Genomic DNA, 22378 nt, shown 5'->3' on the forward strand with positions numbered 1-22378 from the left:
GAACACAGTGACCACAGTCAAAAGAGCTAAGAACATCAAGAAGATCATTCATATATAAAATAAATAGCAAAGGGCCCAATACTGAGCCCTGCGGTACTCTTTGGTTAACATATTTTGTTGTAGAGAAGGTATTTGCGGCGTGTACTGTGTACTGTCAGTCCAGTAGGTAACTTCTTAAGAATGTAAGCACAGGGCCTGTTATTCCATAGGACTGAAGTTTATGCAATAAGACTTGATGATTTACAGTGTCAAAGGCTTTAGTGAGATCTAAAAAAAATGGAACCCACTAAATTTCCCGAATCGATACTTTTTTTTATGTAATCAGTTCAAGACAGAACATTGTTGAGCTACCTGGACGAAATCCAAATTGGCTGTCTTAAAGCAATTTAAATTTAACTAGATATTCATTCAGATGTTCAACAAACAATTTTTCGACTAGTTTGCTGAGGCAGGAAAAAATTGAAATTGGACGGTAGTTGGAAACTGTTTGTTTATCGCCTTTTTTAAAAACTGGAATTGCTTTAGCTTTTTTTTAAGAATGCAGGAAATAAACCCTGTTTAAACATAAGGTTGATAATATGACACAGCCTATCGGAAACTAAATGTGCAACAAGTTTTAAATGCCTTACACAAATGTCATCTAACCCAGGCCCTGTATTTTCAAAATTAGCAATAGTGGAAAAGACTTCCTGTGGTGTTGTTGGGAAAAGAAAGAATGACTGTGTGGTACGTCCGAGACTGCGCATGGGGGCGGTGGTTAGTATTGACGGAAGAAAAGTATTCCGAAAAGGCATTGGCAATTTCTTTGGGCGCAGAGAAGGTGGATCCATTGTAGTCGATTTTGGTTAGAGGGACATTAGCAGATGACTTGTTAAGGAATGAGTTGAGCAGCTGCCACTGCCTTTTGGGGTTAGTCCTATTCTTGTCGAATTCATTTTCATAGTACCTTTTTTTCGCTTGCTTGAGCAAGGTATTTAATAGACTGCAATAAGACTTGTATCAATTAGCAAGACTCATACTAAAGGGCTGTCGCTTCTTTTTTTTATACATATTTTCTTTCTTTCTTAAACTTTTTAGAAGACCATTGGTCATCCATGGGTTGTGTGGATACTTGTATTTTTTTTTACACAGGACAGTACGCGTGTTGGTCGAAACGGCGAGTAAAAAATGACGAGCAAAATGCTCGCAAGGCTGCATCTGGATCTGACATAGACATGACAGGCACCCAGTCAGTGGTACTGATAGCCTCAACAAAGGAATCGAAACTAAATACAGATGTGGTATAGCTAATATTGCGTGTGTGGGTTATGTTTTCGAATGCGAGGAAGGTAGGAAAATGATCGGTGATATCGGTGTCGACAATCCCCATGCAGTGTGGTGACGTCAAGTTAAATAACACGTGATCAATGAGTGTACCGGTACCATGAGATGCAACTCTAGTTGGACACTCAACAAGTGATTCAAAGCCAAATGCAGTGATACAATCAGTGTAATTTGCATAAGAAGTACTGTCCGTGTCAAGCAAGTTAATATTCACACCACCTAGAATTGCTACGTTTTTATTTTCAAAAGTTAGCTTAGATAAAACTTCACTGTGACTGCGCGAAAAATCGCAAAGAGACGACGATGGTGAGCGATAAATGCAACCCAGGATTAGATTTTTTTCATTATTAAAGAATGAGGGGTCAATCTCTACCCACACTGATTCGCAATGGTTCACATTTAATTTAAGGTCACATCTGCGCCTGTAAGCGACATCTTGGAAAAAAAAAAATCGCGGCACTCCCATGATTATCATCTTGGCGGTGGCAATATTCAGCTTGATAAGACTGGAAACTGGTCATGCAGTTATCTGCGTCACAAAGCCAAGTCTCTGATATGCAGATAAACGTGAAGGCATGCTGAACTGAGGAAATGAAGTTAGTGATTGCATCTATATTCTTACGAAGGCTGCGTGCATTGAAGTGAATGAGGGAACGACTCATTTTGGAAAGTTGACGCAGCACAGATTCCGGAGAGTGTAAGGCCATGAAAAGAGAGAGTGAACTATACCTTCCTTAGAATATGAGTGAAAGGAAGTTTACAATGAATCATTGTTAAAAGTTCTATCCCAACTTGCATGATACAATGTGATGTTCGCGAAACTGTATGGTGCAAGATTACATTCAACAATAGAGTATACATTATTGGCTCAGTATACAGACCACCTGCGTGTGAGCCTCAGTTTCTGGATTTGTTAAGTGATTTTTTGTGTGAACATGTTAACAGGAGCACGAGGTTGATAATAACCGGAGACTTCAACTTGCCTCACATTGATTGGCAAAATGTTTTGCCGGGTGAGTCTAAAACAATTAGCTGCGAAAAACTTTTGGAAATTAAATTCTGTCATGGCCTGGAATAAATTGTGCATGAACCAACGAGGGTTACAGGTTCGTCGAAGTCATTGTTAGACCTCGTGTTTTTGTCTCAAAACATAACAGACTATGTTTTAAATATTTTAGATGGCATGTCCGACCACAAAGTGTTGTCTTTAGTCATTAAAACTAGTGCATGCAGTTTAAAGAAACCGTTCCTTCCGGTAAAAGTAAAGGACTTGAAAAAGGCAGATGACACTTCCATCATATATTTTCTCGAGCTCCACTTTAATGATTTCAAGCGAGCATCACATGTTGAATCTGTGGAGCAATTGTGGCAGAGATTTAAGGCTTTAAATAATGCCGATTGTTTCAAATACATAGGAGTTAGTATTATGCACACATTGAAATGGCACTCGCATATAGATAACACGTGTTTTAAGGCAAACAAAAAACAGTATTTCCTAAAAAAAACATGAACATGCCACACCAGATGTAAAACTAACTGCTTACAAAACATTCATACGTCCTGTCTTAGAGTATGCTAGTATTGTATGGTCGCCTCACCAGAAGGTGTTGTGGACAAAAATTGAAAGAATACAAAAATTAGCAGTCTGTTTCATATGCGGTAGATACCGACGCACTCACTCAGTCACAGCTTTGTTAAAGTCCTGTGAGCTTGAGTCTTTGGAATATCGTAGGCGAAAACATCGCCTCGAATTTCTTTTTAAGGTTATAAGCGGGCAAGCAAAGATAAATAAGGATTTGTATATTCAGCCCCCTGGAAGGCGATGTGATCGTCTTAATAATACTAGAGCAATTCAACCTTATTTCACACGCACAAATGCTTTCCGCCACTCCTTTTTCCCAGGCACAATAGATATGGGGAATAGTCTACCCAATGCGGTTGTGCAACAAACATAGTCAGTGGATTTTGAAAATGCATTGGACGGTTGTCTTTGTAGTGATGCGTGCTGAATTCTGTTGTCAGCATTTATTTGTTGATATTTATGTGTGTAGTCACTGTTGTTTGTTTCTTATCTTTTATTGTTGGTTATTCATCTCGTATTTATACGTGCTTTTGAATTTTTTTTTTTTGTGCGAACGCTATGTACTTTGTGACACCCTCCCTGTAATGACCCCAAGCACGGGGTTGACAGTATCAAATAAATAAAAATAAAATAAAATAAACGTGGCCGCAAAATGGCGTAGGCACTGTTGTGTCCCTCGACACTATACTTAGTTTAGCTTTGGCAGTCCTGTGGAACTTCTTCCTAGCTTTGCAGTCGGCAGTAGGCTCTGCCAGATGGAGCGAAAGAAGTTTGGCAAGCGTTTCATGGCCCTGTTTGTGAGCTAAATGTCAGTGAGGAGTCTGCTCGAAAAAAACCGAGAAAGACAAGCTCATGGTGCTGGCGTACTTTAGTAGCAGTGGCCACTACAAGAACGATTGTTCTTTTAGGTGTGCGAATTTCATCAGATTTAGTGATATCTTTTATAAATAAAAGCTCAATTTCAACTTTAAAGCTTGTTTTTCTCAAAACACAAATTTTGCCATTTTTTTTCAATGTTCCCCTCCTTTTTCGGGCACTTCTAGTCCTCGGATCTGCATGAAATTTTGTCCAAATTTTTCCAAAGTATAACAAATACATTTATCCAATTAAAATTTTAATATTTTATTATGTAATAAAAGATTGTATGCTAACCCTCACTGGGTAGGTGAAATGTGAACTTTTTTGCATCTTATTTTTCACTCCTATTGCATATTTTGTATGTGCTTCTGTGCTTCCTTATTAGTTGTTTGCATTATACACTTTAGTGGAAACATTATTTACGGAAGTTACGGAAGTTGAGGGATGAAAAGAGGGGGGGGGGGGGGCAAAAGGGTTAATGTTTTCACTTAGTCATGTCGTAAAGCTAAAAGTACGCAACTTGCAAGAAAACTAATGATATCTGAAATCAGCATAAAATGTTCCCATTAAAAGCTAAAGTTTTATTGCTTTAGGATGATTATAAAAAAAAAGGTGCCTTCAAGTAGCACCTTCCTTTTAATTTGGGCCAGCAAGGTAGTTGGGACTTCCTTACAGCGGGCTTTTCTCCCATGGACATGACACTTTCAATTACTTCCCCGCTTCAAAGATTCCTTGGCATACGTTCGGGACAGGAACAGCGCGCTGCAGATATCGATGCACTGTTTTAAAGGGCCCGTAAACCACTCAGAGGTCGAAATTCAGTTGTACGGAAATCATGGACGAGTGTACGACGAACACAGAGCCGTAAGAATTTTTCGAAATGGTGCAGTAATAGTGGAGTTAGACGAGTTTGATTATCGAAACCGTGACAACCACACCTTTCGCTCTCTCCTGCGCTTCCCACAGCTGGTATCCTCTCTCACGTTGCTTTGCCCTCTCGCTGAGTGGCCCTCCAAATCTTGCGTGGCATACACCATCGCCGACGCACTGCTTGAAACACCATCTACTTCTGGTTACCATGACTCCAACCATCGGCTCCGTCGGTTGCATGCTTGTTGGCGAACCGTGGCTGCCGTATTCGTGCCGGTTGTTGCGAACATGCCTTCAAAGGATTGCCATTGCTGCAGACTGACTGGAAGTCTAGGCTCTTGCTCGAAAGCATATTTGGCATATTTGGCTCGGTGCACCAGAGATGTGCACGGTGCGTCACGGTGAGGCCAAGGCCCGGAAAGGAGGAGGGATTGTTTCTTGGAATTTGTGGCGCGCCGGCGGCTCGTAGCGCTGCCATGTGCAGAATTGTTGATCGCGGCGGCATTCTACACACGATGCGCACGTTTACTTGAAATGCTTGAAAAAGTATTGGAGATGGTTTATGGGACCTTTAAGAATGAAGGCTGCCATTATCTTGTCTGATCAGCAGCACTAAAGATTTGGCGCGCAGCGTGCTTAGTGTACTGGCGCGCGCACACGCGAAGCCGCTGCCATCACTCTTCCTTGATCAGTTGCTGCGTGGAGAGTTGGCGGGGCGTCCGCTGCCAATGCGAAAATATCCATCCGCAGTTCTGAGGAGCCAGAGGCGATGTAATTTGTCACTTTCGACGAAGCACATTATACCTTCTTTGCTGTCGCATGTTCGCTAACATGATAATCTTGCCCACAAAGATTGGAGCCAGTTAGGCCTAGCAACGACTTCATGCAGAAAGCTCTGTTAGATGTGCATGGCTGTAGTGGCCGATGTTTCAAAGTGCGTCATGCTCGACCGCAAGTGTAAAGAGTTGTTCCTGTGTGATATTTGTCACAATGTCCAAAGTGCTCATAATCAGCACCTCAACAGTGGGCCCTAGATGTGCGTCTGTGATGTTCCCGACAAGTGCAGTGTGCTATTGTATTCCGACAGCTGAACTGCTTGCAGCTGCCTTAACTGAGTGCGGAACTCAGAATAAGCGTGAAAATGCTACTAAGTAGTGCAATTTGTGGCGGTTGTTCTGTTTAGAAGGTCAATTTTTCTGAAAAATGCTTTTTATTTTTGCATTTACCGCTATTATATTAGTTACCTCAGCAGGTACAACAACTATTTACAGCACTTCTGCGTAGTTTTCAGTATGAGGTTATTTTGGTATCGGATAGAAAAAGGGCTAATGTTCAAAAAATCAATTTTTTTATGCCCCTGTTGGAATGCAGTTAAACCTGTATATAACGAAATGGAGAAATTCCCTCAAAAAGTTAGAGGGTTTGGTTATATGCATGTTCAGTACGAAAATGAGAAATATAAATGCACAAATATAAACAAAAAAACTGAAAGCAAAGCTTACCAAAAACACTTATTCAGCAGTGAAAAACTGCATCATTATAGCGATGGCAATTATATAGACACTCATAACGTGTTTTTTGCGGTCGCTGCGATGTTCCATCTAAATTGATAACCTTCCCCCATGCATCGTAACTTTATGAGCGGGTAAAAGCGCATGAGCGCTGTTGAAGCAGAGATCAAATGAACCGGTCCTTCCCTGTTACTTGGAGGGCACATCTGATAACATCCCCCGCGTGTTAGAACTGCCGCCGAATGCTCAAACAGAAAGAAAATTGCCCTTTTTGAACGAACTTGAAAAAACAAAAGTGGAGGTATGGGGGAGGGGTTGGCTGCCAGCCTTACTTCATATAGCATTACAATTTGTGGCTATCGTATTCATTGCACTGCATTCAACATGCCGCCTGATTGCCAGAGCTAATGGGCTAGTTGTGAAGGTTATGATCTCATTAACTCGTGCAGAGCAGGACGGCAAAACAAGTGATGAGTCGACCTCCGAAGATTAGTCGTCACCGTGGTTTCAGATAGTTTCCACCAGCGCCCAATCTGACATCTCCTCAGTAGTAACGGGACGGTTGCCCGCATTACAAAAAAAGGGAAAAGCTGAACATCGTTGGGGGTCATACTGCGCGGGCACAGTAAAACCATTCACGTGTGCCCTGAATCAAAAACGAAAAGGGAACGACACAGATACTTCAGAAAACTATTGGGAAGCGTAACAATGCCAGGTGGCGTCACCTGCGTCACCTAAAGCGAAGTTCAGAGACTTCTACAACAATTGAGGAATGGCGCTACCAACGCAAAAATGTTTTTTTTTAGGAGAGAGCGGGAGGGCACATGCATGCATGCTTTTGTGGTGGCAAGATAGGCAGCAACGCCGGCTCGACAGGCGCTGGCCGGCCTGTCTGCCTTGCGCACAAACGCGCTCGCGCTCACTTGGGAGTCGCTGAGGCCACCACAAGTGCTCCGTGTCTGCCGCCGTTACTGTGGCCGGGCAGCTGAGAAGATGCATGCTCGTGCCAAATGACGAAATTCGCGGCAACAATTCTAGATTGTTACGGCAAAAATTCATTATATCCAGGATGTCTCTCGCTGTTACTTTCTTACAAAGAGGTCACAAACTTATGTGCTTCTAAGGAGTAATGGCGGAGAATAGAAAAACTTTGTAATATTAAATTTTTTATATGGAGGTTTGTTTGAGGAAAGATAACCGTAAATTCATTTATGGCTCACAATTCTCTCTTGTTATTTCAGACCCAGTCAGTATTTATGCAGAAGTGTGTTGTGACAGTACTTGAATTTTACATACTCCTTTAACAGCAGACCAAAATCTTCTCTACTATGGAGGTCTGTTGTCATGAGGTTATGCTGTATAACAAAGTTATTTTTATATAAGTAGCAAGCTTTTTATAATGAGGTTTGATCTCATAAGCACAAAATATTTATTGCCGTTAGCTGCGTACCTTTCGAGCTATGTACAGTCACCCTTGATCATTGTGCTGCTAGCACCCACATTTTGGTTAACGAGGACATCTTTCTCTGGTCTGAATGAGCTCTGTGTCCGGGCACATGTACCATTCTTTTCCCCCCTTTTCTTCATGCCCTCAGGAGCCGTCCTGTGATCCAGAGTGGCAGCAGCGGCAAAATCGGCAGCAAAGAGCGCCAACGCAGCACCATTGTTATCCGAGACACTCCAAGTCCGGCCATCAGCGTCATCACCATCAGCTCCGACTCTGAGGACGACCGCGAGTCTCCGGCTTGGTACGATACAGTCCTTGAATTTTGACCATGATTGTGGTTAATAGGGAGCAGGAATCGCCTGTCAGAAGGAAAGCTTTAAAGCGGAGTGGTAAGGGGAAAAGACACGAAATCCTCAGTGCTTTGGCCATGAAGATTTAAAAAAAATGCTTCACAGAACACTTGCTTATTTAGCATAATTGATGTTGAAATACCGTGTACGCTCGTATAAGGGCCACACTTTTTTTCTGCTGCAGCATAGACCGCTCATAACTTGCCGTATTTACTCGCATACCCTCCAGTTTGGTCGCAAGAAATCAGATTTTTTTTATTTTCACGCATAATAGGCACATCCCTAACTTGGACTGTGGTCGGTAGTTCTGTACCGTATTATTAGTACAGTGGCAATTCGAGACTCTCTTTGTGAACTGAGCCATCGGCCATACCATGCTGAATGCGCCAGTTCTTGTCCGATCACCGAAGCCAAGCAGCATTGGGCTCGGTCAGTACTTGGGGGGGAGACCACTTGGGAACACTGGGAACACCGAGTGCTGATAACACCATATCTGCCCCCCCCCCCCCCCCCCCCCCCCGGTAGTCTAGTGGCTAAGGTACTCGGCTTCTGATCGAATCCCGGTGCCGACTGCATTCCTTAGGTGGAAATGTTGTAGGCCCGCGTGCTCAGATTTGGGTGCTCGGTAAAGAACCACAGGTGGCCGAAATCTCCGGAGCCCTCCACTACGACATCTCTTATAATCATATAGTGGTTTTGGGACATTAAACCACACATATCATTGTGAACTGAAGCGAGAAAAAAGAAAGCAAAAAGTGACCATGGCAGCACTGCACCAGCCCTGCGAGCTTGATGGAAGAGGAAGAAGGGCAGTTGCGTGGGCGTTGAAGTAACCTTTGCACCGACACCCGGGCGTAGCTCTGGCAGTCAGCCAGCTGCGCACTCCATATGGAACGCTCAATCGCGCCATCGTCACATGTGTGTTGAATTTCTTGACGAAAAAAACGTCGCGTTTGCTTCGTCTGCAAAATTTTAAAGATTTTCAGCTTTCCGACGCAACGTTTCGCCTTTGTTGTCACCATGTGAACTCGCTCGCACAAGCTCAATGGACTTGGTCGTCAAGAAAGGGAAAGAAGACAACCACCTGTTTGTAGCACGAAGCCACAGTGAAATCTGTACGCATTTCTCAGAAAGAAAAGCCTCTTAGTTTAGGAAAAGTTCACCTTGGTCTGGCGTTCGAACCGAAAACTTTGGGTGGTCACTCTGCCAATTGAGCTAACCAGGAAGCTAGCAATTGAAAAAGCTAGGTCGAATCCATCAACTCAAAGCACATGAACACAAGAATTGCAAGTGAGTTCTGCGGAAACCTGCAAAGTGGCGGAAAGAGCGAAGAAAAAAAAAAAGACAACCACTCGTTTCTCGCATGAAGCCACAAGGGAATCCGTACAGATTTTCTTGTGGCTTCATGCGAAAAACGAGGGGTTGTCTTCTTTCGACGGAGATCAGCCGCCTCGTTTAATCTCTGCTTGCGCAGTGCTCACCACCCCAGCTTGCACAATTTTACCCGCTGATAGAATGTATGTGCAGGTAATGTTACCAACTTATAGTTTATGTGGAACATGGCGGCAAGGGTTAAAACCGTTCAAGTGCCCATGTAGTTCCTAACCTTATAAAAAAAAATCACTGATTTGCCTAGCAGTGGCGTGGCAAGCCCATCTAAATTTCTTGGCGGTTCTCATTTATTTTTATAGAGCCCTATCGGTTTACTATGAAGATAACTTTTATTATATTAGTTCATCTCTAGTCTTGAGTTGCTGTTTATGTGATATGCGGTGTTTTAATTACATTTTAAACATTGCAACATTTTAAAATCAGTTTTTTTAATTCGTCTGAGTAGCTGTTCAGAGCGCCACTCATGTTTTTTCTTTGAGTTGCTGGGCTTTCAACATTAATGTTGTAAGGTTTAATATATATCAATTTGGGGTGAGTCTGGTCACTTGATCAGCAATAAATTGTTAGTAAAAACCTCTGAATTTGTTTTTTGTTGATAAAGAAGCTAATAAAAAACTAAAATTCTAATTAACAGAAATGTGTGACCCAATAAATATGCTCCGAAACTAAATTTTGATCCTCCAAAACACGCCTTTTGATGCTCAAGAGCCACTTCAAAATGCCCCTTTTACTGCTCCAAAGTTGCTCCAAAACCATGTTATTCCTGCTCCCAAAGCTGCTCCAAAAAACTGAAGCCCGCTTCCACCCCTGTAAAACGCATGTTTCGGAGGCTAAGCTCTTTCTAGCTTTTTGCATCAAAGCAGCTAAAAGCAGCTGTTGCCAACTGCAAGGTTACAAGTGACATCGAAATCGCCTACTTGTCGACAATTGTGTTCTGTTGCATTGTCTTTTGCGCCTTGTGTACTTCTCTCCTCATTCCCGATAGATTCTCATTCGTTAATTGAACTGAACCTTGCCCCGCACATAGCAATAAAAGTATAGACTGGGGCTTAAAGCGACACTAAGTAAAGCACCGTTGTAAGCTTACCTGGTGGGCGAGGTAACGACTTCATCGGCGTTCTGCGTCAATCAACACTCTTGTGGCCAAAGGAGCTGATACGCTTATTTTAAAAGCTTCAAAGATATTGAGGATGACTTGAACTTGACCGCGCGCAAGAAGTTAGACAAGTTTACGGACTATTTTCATGCGAAATGAAGTCCGATAACGTGCAGTTCACACCATGTTCTTCATTAAACCGTGATCAAATCATTATGTTAACGCTTGTAATGATTTCCGAGATCTGAAGTGCTTTAATTTAGGCCTTAAATGCGCACAATTTGTATTTTGAGTTAAGGATATTTGAAATATTTTGTGATCCCGTTCGAGTTCGATATATCCGGGATCAACTGTAGGGTAAACAGAGCAAGGCTAATCATTGCAATGGAGGTGGTCAACTTCACTTGCCCACAGTGGTCAGACTTACGAAGTTTTCTGCCAGTGATGGGTATAGAAGATCGCAGTCGACATTTAATAGTGATTTTCTAGAAAAGAAATCTACCTATACTTTGATTTTTACAGTACCTTCAAGCCAAGTTCACTCGCCATGCTTAGCAGGAGCGCTTGCTACTCATTTGCGCAGGCACTGCTGTATGCAGAGTAGTAGATGGCTAACACGTAGTGTGTTTATATCGGTGTCACACGGGCGTTTCGAAGGGCATTGAACCAATAGTCTATCGACTCAACTGACAAGGACGAGCTGCCACACGGGCTATTTTGAAGGCCATCGAGTCAATGGTCTTTCGAGTGAACGGAGCACCCCACACCTATGTTGAAACTACAATGGCTATTGAAGGACGGAAGCGGAAACAGCGCAAACGCGCCCTCTCGTTCCCAGTGTGCTCGAATCCCCAATAAGAAAAAGAAACCTTGCACTAGTATCTTTTAAAAGTAGCATTCGGTATCATTTTAAATTATCTAATGAAGTATTTGTGCCGTTTAGAATGTAAGAACAGCTCATACTCTTAACAGCAACAAGCTGGCTGCCTGTGCCCGTTATCGCCAGTCTCTTTCCGCTGTCATATTGCACGCAGCGTTGCTAAGTTGTGCCCTGCTTTTTAGGAGTGTCTGTGTAAAACAGTGAGTTCTGGGACGCGTTTCTTTTTTTTTCGGTATAGTTACTCTTTTTGTGCCCTTTGTGTGAAATGGATGACGCGTCATCGCCAATAAAGAAAGAAGCTTCTCCAGCACTACTCCAGCTCTGGGGTTAGCAAGAAACAGCGTTGCTCATAGACTTGTAGAAAGACCGCCTGGTAACGCTGAATGCCCGCTTGAAAAAATTTTCACCATGCAGTGGCACGGTCTTCTCAAACCAACGCATCTGGCAAGTAAAAGACCATCTTTCTTTGTCTACGCTGCGTTCGGTCACCATGTTTATGGTTGTCGACAAATTTGTCGACAACCATGCTGCTGTCGACAACCATGCTGCTGCTCGTAAACAATTGTTTACGAGCAGCAGCTCTTCAATGGCATAGGCATCCTCCTTTGCCGCTTCAATGCTGCGTGATCGCACCCGTGTAAAAAACCATTGCAGTCTCCTCATCTCGAACTTCTACTCCATGGTTGCTCATGACGGCAGAAGCTTGCAAAGCAAGTTGCAGCGGCCTCCGAAACGTGTCAACATAACCACAAAATGGCAGCCACACCTGCCCATGCAGTGACAACATTGCCACAGTTTCACTGCTTAACAACCTAAAAACATGCTAAAAACCAAACATGCATTATTAAGTGTGTATAAACATTTGATTGAAATGTTTATAAAAAAATACCAGATGCAAATGCGCTTTTAGGTGCACTTACATGATTTCACTTAGAAACATGAAAACGAAAACTAAAGATATGCAGCACCACACAATTTTAGCGAGAAATACCTTAACTACTTGATGGCCGTTGAAAACTGCCGTGTAGCAACGCGACAACTCGATCGAGTTGGAGCTGGAGAATTTCGATGGCCGTTGGCTCGATAGCCTTTCAAAAGTGCCCGTGTGACACCAGTATAAGGAAGCGAGACTACTGCTCAGGATGCTCATCTGCTACTCTTTCACTATTGTGTGCAGTTCATCGTGCAAGGGTGGCCGTGGCTGCCGCCAATGTGCAAGTCAGCAGCAAGCCTCTTCAGCGTCGCTGCGACCTCTGCAGCCAGCTGCCACTGCAGTGCCCCTGGTGAGCTCTACATGTGCCAGCGTGGTGCCACTGACACCAGAGGAAGAGAGGGGCTCCTACCAGTCAACACCTCGCCAGAGTGAGTGGGGCCACCTTGTTGTGTGGCTGGGAGGTCTTCGTCTGGGCATTTGGTGGCTTGAAATGGGATTATACATTATAGACCGCTTATAACGTATGTGGCGAGTGTCTCGAATATCTGCAATATACAAGCAGTACCGCACTATAATCAAAGCAACATTTTTCAAGGGCCTCACTTGCACAAAACATGTTGAGCATGGACCCTCGTGTGTCCGCAAATCGAAGCATGAGATGTGCAGTGCTTATAATCATTTAAATTTCTAATTGTTAAAAAAATGTAATATCCAAAGACACAGGTTTCTAACAAAATAAATGCAAAAAGGGGGGTGTATAACAAAAGAAAGCGTGATCTTGGGAATTCGCCGACTACTTTTAAACTGCCTTGATTATTCATTACACAGAAACTATATCGAATCGCACCAAAATTTGGTACGCTGAAAGACGCCGAGTGTTTGAACCACCTTGATTATTCGCATTACACAGAAACTATATCGAATCACGCCAAAATTTGGTACGCTGAAAGAAACCGAGTGTTTTATTTCACGGGTGCACGCACCCAATTTCAAAGAATCGCGAACCACTACTGAAGCGCTAAATTGCCAGCCTCATTTTCATTGGAAATATCTATCCCTTCTTTTCAAATACAGCCAACACAAAGAGTTTCTTTCATTCCATAGCAAGCCGTAACTTAGCATGCGACTGCTACTGAAACACAACCAACGCTGATTAGGCCTAGCCTGCCGTTCGATGTGTTGTCGCGATAAGTTTGCTCTGGACACGAAAATCTGGCGTAGACAAGATTGCACTCAAGCTCTGAACCATGCATGTGTGATACGAAGTTGGCACTGTCAGCAGAGAGACCAACAACGAGGAAAACTTGCAAAGCTTACCGTATTTTGGTGCGGATAACTCCCACCAAAAACCCGAAAATTTCAGTGGCCAAGTGGGAGTGAGGATAATACGCGGGGTTTTCCCCTGTGCGTGTTGTGTTGCGTGTTGTGCCATGTTGTGCCGTGAAGCCTCTTTACAGTCTAACGAAAGCTGCGGAGGCAATTTCCGCACATTCATGTTGCTCCGCAAGTAGTATGGCAGCTTGTGGCTGATTTTGGTTTTTCTTCCTTGCATCGTTGAAGTGTTAGAGAAGCATTTAAGGAGGGCAATTCGATTGTTTCTTGTAAACCTCACTGTCGCATCACAAGTATGTTTTTGGTCGTTTGCGGCTGCACGGTCCTCCACCCTTCACATACCCCTATGTCACGGACACCATGTTTACTTTGGACAAGGGCTTGCCAAAAAGGTAGTGCTATTTAAAAAATAGAAACAAAGGAAGGCATTTTTTGCAAAGAGAGCAATATCCCGTATCTTACCTACGACTTCCCGCAACTGTTTGAGTTCCATAATAAATGAAGCAGTACTTATTTCAGCAAGACAAATGAGATATCAGTAAATTTAAATACTACTTTTGATGTGGTAGGAGGCATGCGTTTCGGTTCTGTTGCTTCCACGGTGCTGTCAAGAAAAGTTGTCACTGAGTGTTAGCTTTTTTTACCTCACTGATATCACTAGTTCTCCACATCTCGACCCATTCGCCAAGCCTAACTCGATCTGTTCTGTCACCATGAGTAGCGTCCGGCGACAGTCCTACACTGCACAGCAGAAGCTTTAAGGCATCGCCGTCTCCGAGAAAGTTTGGAATCGCGAACCGGGAAGATGGCACAATGTGGGCGAGCCCTGCGTGCACCAGTGGAGAAAGCAGAAAGCCTACAAGCTGTGCACCACAACATAGGCCTTTTCGTGGCCCCAAGACAGGCGCCTACCCCGAGCTGGAGGTTTAACTAGTTATGTTGACCCAAGATGTGACGAGCAGGACTCACGCCTAGGCTTGTGCGAATAGTGAGTTTTGGGTTCGAAGCGAATTCGAAGTGAATAGTGATTTTGGTTGAATAATTTCGAATCGAATTTGAATAGTATATATGGCATATAAGAAAAATGGAGATATTTATCATGACCTAACTAGCGTAACAATATTTTTTATTGAATTGAAATAGAGCCTCGGTGCAATTTTTTTTTTTTTTTTTTTTGTTCGAAGGAAGTCAAAACAACTTTGGGTAGTAGCAGGATTAGACTTTCGGTAGGGTGCGAGTGATAACTTGTAACTTATGTAGCATTGAAAAACTCATTGTACTGGAGAGCACATAAATTGTCATAACAAGCCTTTAAGCTTCATAAAATAAAGAATTGATTTGAGGGTAATATACTCATTTAAAGTGGTCCTGCAACTTTTTTTTAAGTAGCCATGGTGTGGATTCACTGAGGAAGCTTTTTGTCTTGCTAATTCAATGCCACAAAATTTTAGAATCTGTCTTGTATGGGCAAAGTTGCAAGTATTCGTTGCGCGCTGCAATTGCATTCTCTATTCTCGTCCCGACGAAAAGCTAAGCAGGAAGAGATGGCACAGAGGGAGAAAATAAATCATAGGCACCTCGTGATCTTGAGCACTTTTTTCCCCTTGGGATGCTTGACTTTTCAGTGCAATCTCACACGTATGCGTGGACAAGTGGCAGCCTTCCATGGCGGCCCTAGTAGCGACTGAGCACACCTTGCTCAAATCAGCCAACGGCAGATAGGTGGCCATCTACGAATGAGTTTTAGGCATGTGGCATCATTTGCAAAGAGAAGAGAGCAATTTTCAGCTGACTTTGAGAATCTATTGTGAATAGAAGGCCATAGAAGCCTGAAACACTTGAATTCGAAAAACGTGTTTTGAAGGCCCTTAAAAGCTCCAGAATTTTTTCCTGTTCCTGAGCGCTACACTCTCATATCGACATTGCGGCCTCCTAAACACGGTGGGCCAGCATATCAGCCTGTCGAATTTTCCATTAGAAGAGCAATAATGCAATTTGGCCGCATGTGGTATTGTTATGCAGAGCTGTACGTGAAAAAAAAAAAGTCAGTTTTGTGGCAAGGGCAAAGCAGTGAGAGTGATAACAACAATGTTACCCATACAACAGCAAGCAACTCTGTACATGCAGTGCTCCACATAAGCACGAAGTACGCATGAAAATAACACGCACAGGATGAACTCTAATGAACAACTGTCACTGCTAGACACTTGAAGCATGCTGCTTAAACACTAAGAAGGATGCTTGAAAAGAATGCACAGGTATGCACAAGATGTGTGAATTAACAGCTGTCACAGTTGTTACTTGTGCACAACCCAACGCTCTTAAATTTTTTATTCTTGAAAGCTGCTGCGCATTGAGCGTGGCCTTTGAGATGTGGTGCCAACAGGTTTCTCTCCACCATCCCAATTGCACGGAGACGACATAATTTCACAAGTGGATATGACTGACTTCTCTGCACCGTGCCACTTGCCATTAAGGGGGGACGTGGTTCTTAGGGCTCTGTCATTTATTTTTGAACCAAGTGTGACAAAAGTTGGCATTACTTAGTTTGTTCTCCGGATTCTAAAAATGTAGTTTTTTTTTTCTGTAGCTTCATTAGTTAATTAAATAATCAAGATAACAATTTCTATTGGTCTTACCATAATAGAAAAATATCCACCTGTCAAAAATTTTTAAGGGATTGACATAGAAAGCACAAGACATGCAACATAAGAAGCACTTTTTTGAATGGGTCATTACTTCTTACATTACAGTACACTAAACTTCACAGCCCTGAATGTGGCCATTGTGTGGTCACACAAAAGACTAGTTTGAAAAACTTGCATCAAGAGAAATCAAAATCTGCTTCCCATGTTGTGTGCTCCAAACATATGTCATGCTGGAAAATAAAATATTCTGCTATCTGTAATAATTTCAGATATATTGCAGTAATTTTCATGCAGTGTGTACAAAATTGCCATTTTGAGGAAATAAAGAAAACAGAATTCTAACATTTTTAACTGTAAAAATGTATGCACTTATAATTACATAGCCATTGACATATAAATGAATGCTAAAAAGCCTAAGGAGTGCAATGCTGCAAGCTGATCGAAAATTGAATGAGTACTTCTCGAATTACAGCACAGTAAAGTTCATTGCATGTAACCAAATACAGAAATTTTCATATTAAAATAAAAAAATGAAGCTGCCCATTAAAAATAGGCTCCCAGCATTGTTTTTTGTGCACATTTAGCTACATTGTGCAAAAACAAGTACAGCTCTAGTTGTCCTAGGTCAACTTTTATCGAACAAGCAAAAGAAAGTGGTCAAAATCTGTCTTCGAGAATAATGCTGTTGAAACTTAATTTCACCGTCCCGAGGGAAAATTATCATGGCACACATACTTTTAGTCAGTTAATATGCACCGGGAATGTAATAGGACTGATTGTTTGTACAAGCGTGTCGTTTCTTCTAGTCCTGTAGCAAGTTGTCGCTGTGTGCTCGTCTGCCGCGAGGCCACTTATCAGTTCGGTGACTGCATTGACGGTGATGTGCGACAAATGTGCGTGCGTCATCTACAATCCGTCGAATAATGCGGCGATGTTTTCCGGCTTGTCCAGAATAAGTTACCTGTAAGTGTCGCGAACCAAAGTTGCTCCCTCGCTCATCGATTTCGAGGCTACACGAGGAGTGCCGAGGTGTTAGTTTCCTTTTCATGTAAGACTGCCGCATTTTCGAGCGGAGATCGCGACAACGTTGCGAACACGTCGTTAAAAGCAGTCTACCAGTTGCCAGTAGCCTCTATTGCGGGGGCCGCGAGCATGTTCACTGCGAACGGATTGACTTTCTGTTGTTGGTCGACGCGCGGCGTACTCCACTCTGACGAACCGTCGCGCAGTTCAAGGTCCTTTCGTCAGGCGGGAGGAACCACAACATCGGCGGGTTTAGCAATAAGACTGCACTTCCGTTCCGTCACTACAAAGATTGATATCTCTGGTAGCTTCACTTCTGCTTTTTACTTGGTTTCCTCTAACTGATGAGGCTGCAAAACACAGCCGTTCTCAGTAACATTGTCGGCAACGGGCTCGTATGTGAGTTAGGCCTACACCGGTGACTCGGTGACCGCCGTTGACTGCGTCCAGTTCGTTATCCTCATTGTCCTGAGCCATAGCGGGGATCTTTTTGAAGTTCACAGCGAATGAACCACCGCAACACCCTCATCACAAATTACTGTAGCACGGAACTTCTTTACTGCCGCAAGCAGTCAGTAGCACCATGACAAAATGGCGCATGTCCGTACGCATCACGATGGTGAAGCAGACGCCGAAAGCGCCCCTTGGCCAATCGGATGCCTAAATTTGGTCACGTGCCCCAAGCAGCCAATCGAATCGTGCGCTAGTGCTTCTCGATGAAGCGTTTTTGCTAAAAAAAGAATGAGCAAAGTGAGCCAGCCGTGGCGGGAAATTGAAAATGAAGAACGACCCTTCCAAACGAGACCAAGATGAACCCGATAGCTCTTGTGTAACGGCAACAGTTTGGCGCCGAAAAAGCGCGATTTTAGCATCAATTTGCGCTCACATTCATCTCACAGGGATGTTATAAATTGATATTGCACCAGAAATAATGACGCGAGAAGCTAGAAACTTCTCAGATAAGTGCAAAAATAGGCACAGATTTCAAAAATGTCAGCTTGAAAAATTCGATTTTTTTGCGAGTTTTGGCCTTCTAAGACCCGTGTCCCCCCTTAAGGCATTATCAAGGTAATTGCTGTAATTTTGCTGCGGCTCCGAGCTACTTATATGGTTTTGGGCTACTGTATGATGCTCCACCCACTTATGACTGGCCATTGTGTGCAGGAGTATTGAATGTGTGAGAAACAACACAAAAACATAATGTGCATTCTACACGCTGTGCGCACACAGCTGATATTGAAGTGTCGTCTAGGTTGCGCAGCTACGGTTATCCTTCGTAGGCGCGCAGCACCGCACTTGAAAAAGGTAACCTCTTAAATGCTCAGTTTAAGCTATACGAGCATGTGAAAAAGAAGTTGGGTCCAGCCCGGGCCTAAGAGGGGCTTTAAACGAAGCAACCAAACTTGTATACCCGGCAGCAGGCATGCTTTCTTGCCCCTATGTTGCCATTGCTCCTGGGAAATAGCCAGACAGACCTGCTGCGAAGGCGAAATCTGTGCTCGAATAGCTTTCTAGCCTTTCCAGCACAATGCTTCATGCCTTCCTGATAGCTTCGTATATTGCACTTCCATGCTGGGGGAAAAACTAACACACAAAAAACTAGCAGTGCTGTATGCTGCTTTTGTGTGCGACTGGTGCACTGACTTTCCAAATGGCAATCCCTCTCCTCACTTATGCTGTCAAGTTCATGCTTCCTATACATTTGTTAATCTTTGTATAAGTCAAATAACATTAAGCTGAATGTGTTGAATATGCTTGGTAAACTTGACAGAGCATACAGTGGCGAAATCTCAACCACTGTTGTAAGAGTATACTGTGTTGTGAGACTTGAGAATCAATCCAGGCTTCTCATTGTTATAACGCTACACAGGACATCTTGGATGCACTTGAGTAATTTCAAGCTTATACTGAAAAAATTTCAACTGCTTTTGTGAGCGTTAATTGTGTGTTCTTATCTTGAAAAGTTATTAAGACTAGATGTTTTTGTTATAATTGTGATAGTGGTTTGTTTATTATGAGTACAATAAAATGAGTTATTGATAATTTAATTGGGGAAATTGCAACTTTGCATGCCACTTCGAGTTCTTTAATAACTTGTGACCAATCGTGGAAAGTCCTTAAATATCCTCAAGTTTTTGCCATGTAAACCTGTATGAACCTTGTGTTTAAGACTGAAGTGGCAGACATTACTTGTCTGAGCATTTGAAACTTTTGTGTTTGGATTTGCTATCTCCAGCATCCGACAAAATTTTGTATGCACTGAGGCTGAAGGAATTTCTAATTGAAAGCTTAGTGAAGTAAAACGCAGTTATGTCATCGGACAGCCAGAAGGCTCGCTCAAGGCACTCAGTGTGAAGTTGAGTGATCTCTCTAGCAGACTCGTATACGCCCACACAATCTATCTTCTCATACACATGAGCACTATCCAAAGTACCTCTTCCTATTCTATACTAGAGTGACACTCTTCATATTGCATTTATAGACAGTAGGGTGATGTCGTGTAGCAGCCAATGCGGAACGTAATTATGTCAAAAATGTTCACGGTGACTGGTTTCAAGCGCTCTTATTTTACCATAGCCCCGCCGCAATGGTCTAGTGGCTAAAGTACTCGGCTACTGACCCGCAGGTCGCGGGTTCGAATCCCGGCTGCGGCGGTTGCATTTCCGATGGAGGCGGAAATGCTGTAGGCCCGTGTGCTCAGATTTTGGTGCACGTTAAAGAACCCCAGGTGGTCGAAATTTCCGGAGCCCTCCACTACGACGTCTCTCATAATCATATGGTGGTTTTAGGACGTTAAACCCCACATATCATCAATCATTATTTTACCATAGTCGTTGGGTCAAGATGTAGTCATTGCGCATGAAGACAGTTCGCTGGTCGAGTTAAAACTAAATCGACGTGAATAGCGAACTTTGGTTGTGAAGCGGATTCCACCGTTGAAGTGCGAATCAAGTCAAACATTTTTCCAATATTTCTAGAATGTTTTTTTGAATACATTGAAGTGAAATTGCAGAAAAAAAGTTGGAAAGGACTATTGAGCTTATTCTCATGAGACAGCATTGTGAAAGTGTTTCTTTTGGGTAGGTGCATGAAGCGCTTGTGGGACGGTGTTTCATAGCTACCTTATCAAGATGGGGGCAATGCAGAGGCCAAACTGTATGTACATGATTTAGGCCAACGAAAGTGTTGCTGACAACACTTTATACACAAATGGCAAAGATTCTAGTTCCTCAGCCTCTTTTTCTCTTTCAACTACTGTGGAAATGGCAGACAATGCTGTCAAGTCCAGAGTTCTATATCTGCACCTGCTTCATAGATGTTCTTAAGACGATTGAGACCAGGGACTGCTTTGAACGAATACGGTTTATTAGAAGAAGCGAAGTAGCACGCGCTCGCTCCAGGCAGCAGTCTTCTTTCTTCTTCTTCCGGCATTTGATGATGATATTTTATAGGCTCCCGCCCGCCCTAGTTGAAATGTGATAAGCTCTCGCGGGCTATATGAAACAACCTTCCATAGGGTATATGTGGTTCACCGATCTTCTTAGAAGCGAAGGAGACAAGCTCTTGTTATTTCGTCTCGCCCAGGGTAGAGTTTTTTAATCCTGCACATTTTCCAATATGTTCCCTGAGCCTTGTCCTCAACCAACACGATGTCACCCTGTGGGAGTGGTTTTGCTTGCCGCGTCTTAGCTTTGACCGTAGCTCCTATTTCCTTGATATTCTTGATGCCATCTTTTCCACCAAGCGCGCACGAGTTTGCATCTGCTTCGCCATGCGTCTTCAATGTCACTGTCGTACAGTCTTGTTTGTCCGTCTTGAAGCTGTCGCCGTCCGCCTATGATGTCTGCCGGCGTTAGTGGCATTGGCTCGTCAGGTTCTCCATATAACGTAAGTCAATTGTCGATTGTTGAGTGTTCCTTCAACTTCTGCTACAATAGTGCGTAGCTCCTCTACCGAAGCTGTGCTTTTCGATATTATTTTTCGCATCGACGTCTTCAAGCTTCTTATGAGGCGCTCGTAAAATCCTCCCCACCATGGCGCGCACTCAGCTATTGTTTTCCACTGAATTTGTTAGCCACTGCAGTAATTCTTTAAGACCTCGTTTTTTACTGTTTCGAGCATCCTGTTGATTTCCTTTCCAGCATTTATAAATGTTTTAGCGTTGTCCGAGTAGATTACTGCTGGCATTCCCCGTCGAGCTGTAAATCGTCAGAATGCTTGTAGAAAACTTGACGATGACAAATCGTTGGTAACTTCCAAGTGTACTCCTCTCGTTACCACGCAGGTGAATATCAGTACATATTGCTTCACAATCTCGTATTTGTCCTTTGCGAAAAGAGGTCCTGTGAAGTCAACTCCCGTAACTTTGAATGGCTCTGCTTCAGTGACTCTGTCTGCCGGAAGCGGAGGTACCGTAATTACTCGAATCTAACGCGCACCTTTTTTCCGGTTAAGTGAGTTCATAAATCGCATGCGCGTTAGAATCGAGTACGAACAAAAAAATTACGGTCAACCTATTGCCATCGGCAAAACCAAAATGGCCGCCCCTTACGTGCGTCGGCATGGCGCTTCAGCCATTTCTGCCTATGTGTTTCCCATCTGCGGCACTTCGTACGTGTGCTGAGGAGTTCGTCATCTAGTAGTGCATTAGCATCAACAACGTGGAAGGGCCGACTTTAAAACTCGAGTGCACCACGATGCCGCTTTTAAAAGAAAAGTCATCGCGTGTGCAGAAACGAACGGAAATCGGGCCGCATCGCGGTTGTTCGGAGTTCCCGAAACGTGCGCGCGAGACCGGCGGAAACAAAAGCAGAAGATTGTCGACAGCAAAGCTTCACGCAAAGGCTTCAGTGGACCACAGCAGGGTCGGTATCCGCAAATTAAAGAGCTGCTCGGCGAGTATGTGCTTGAGCAGCGAGCGGCACAGCGGCCCGTGACGACAGAACTGCTTCAAGTGCGGGCTATGCAATTAGTCTTAGAAAAAAGTCTACTGCGGAGCCAGTTTAAAGTGAGCAGGTGCTGGCTAACTAACTTTATGAAGAGGAAAGGCTTTTCCCTCCGAAGGGGAACATGCATATGCGAAAAGTTTTGTGAAATACGATGAAAAGCTTCACAGTTTTCAGAGGTTCGTC

The 22378-nt window shown here is 43.4% G+C and overlaps 1 protein-coding gene and 1 pseudogene across 5 annotated transcripts in view; both read left to right on the plus strand.

Annotated features, from left to right (window-relative positions):
- Hipk (Homeodomain interacting protein kinase) overlaps positions 1–22378 on the plus strand; it is a 162753-nt gene that overhangs the window by 90588 nt on the left and 49787 nt on the right. For all 5 annotated transcript variants that reach the window (XM_037422150.2, XM_037422147.2, XM_037422151.2 and 2 more), the window contains exons 9-10: positions 7740–7892; positions 12487–12671. In XM_037422150.2, the coding sequence (XP_037278047.1) occupies positions 7740–7892; positions 12487–12671 (338 nt within the window). The remainder of the gene's footprint in view (positions 1–7739; positions 7893–12486; positions 12672–22378) is intronic.
- Positions 8301–8421, plus strand: LOC119170919 (5S ribosomal RNA; annotated as a pseudogene).

This window comes from Rhipicephalus microplus, chromosome 2, assembly GCF_043290135.1.
Source record: "Rhipicephalus microplus isolate Deutch F79 chromosome 2, USDA_Rmic, whole genome shotgun sequence".
NCBI classification, from domain to species: Eukaryota; Metazoa; Arthropoda; class Arachnida; order Ixodida; family Ixodidae; genus Rhipicephalus; species Rhipicephalus microplus.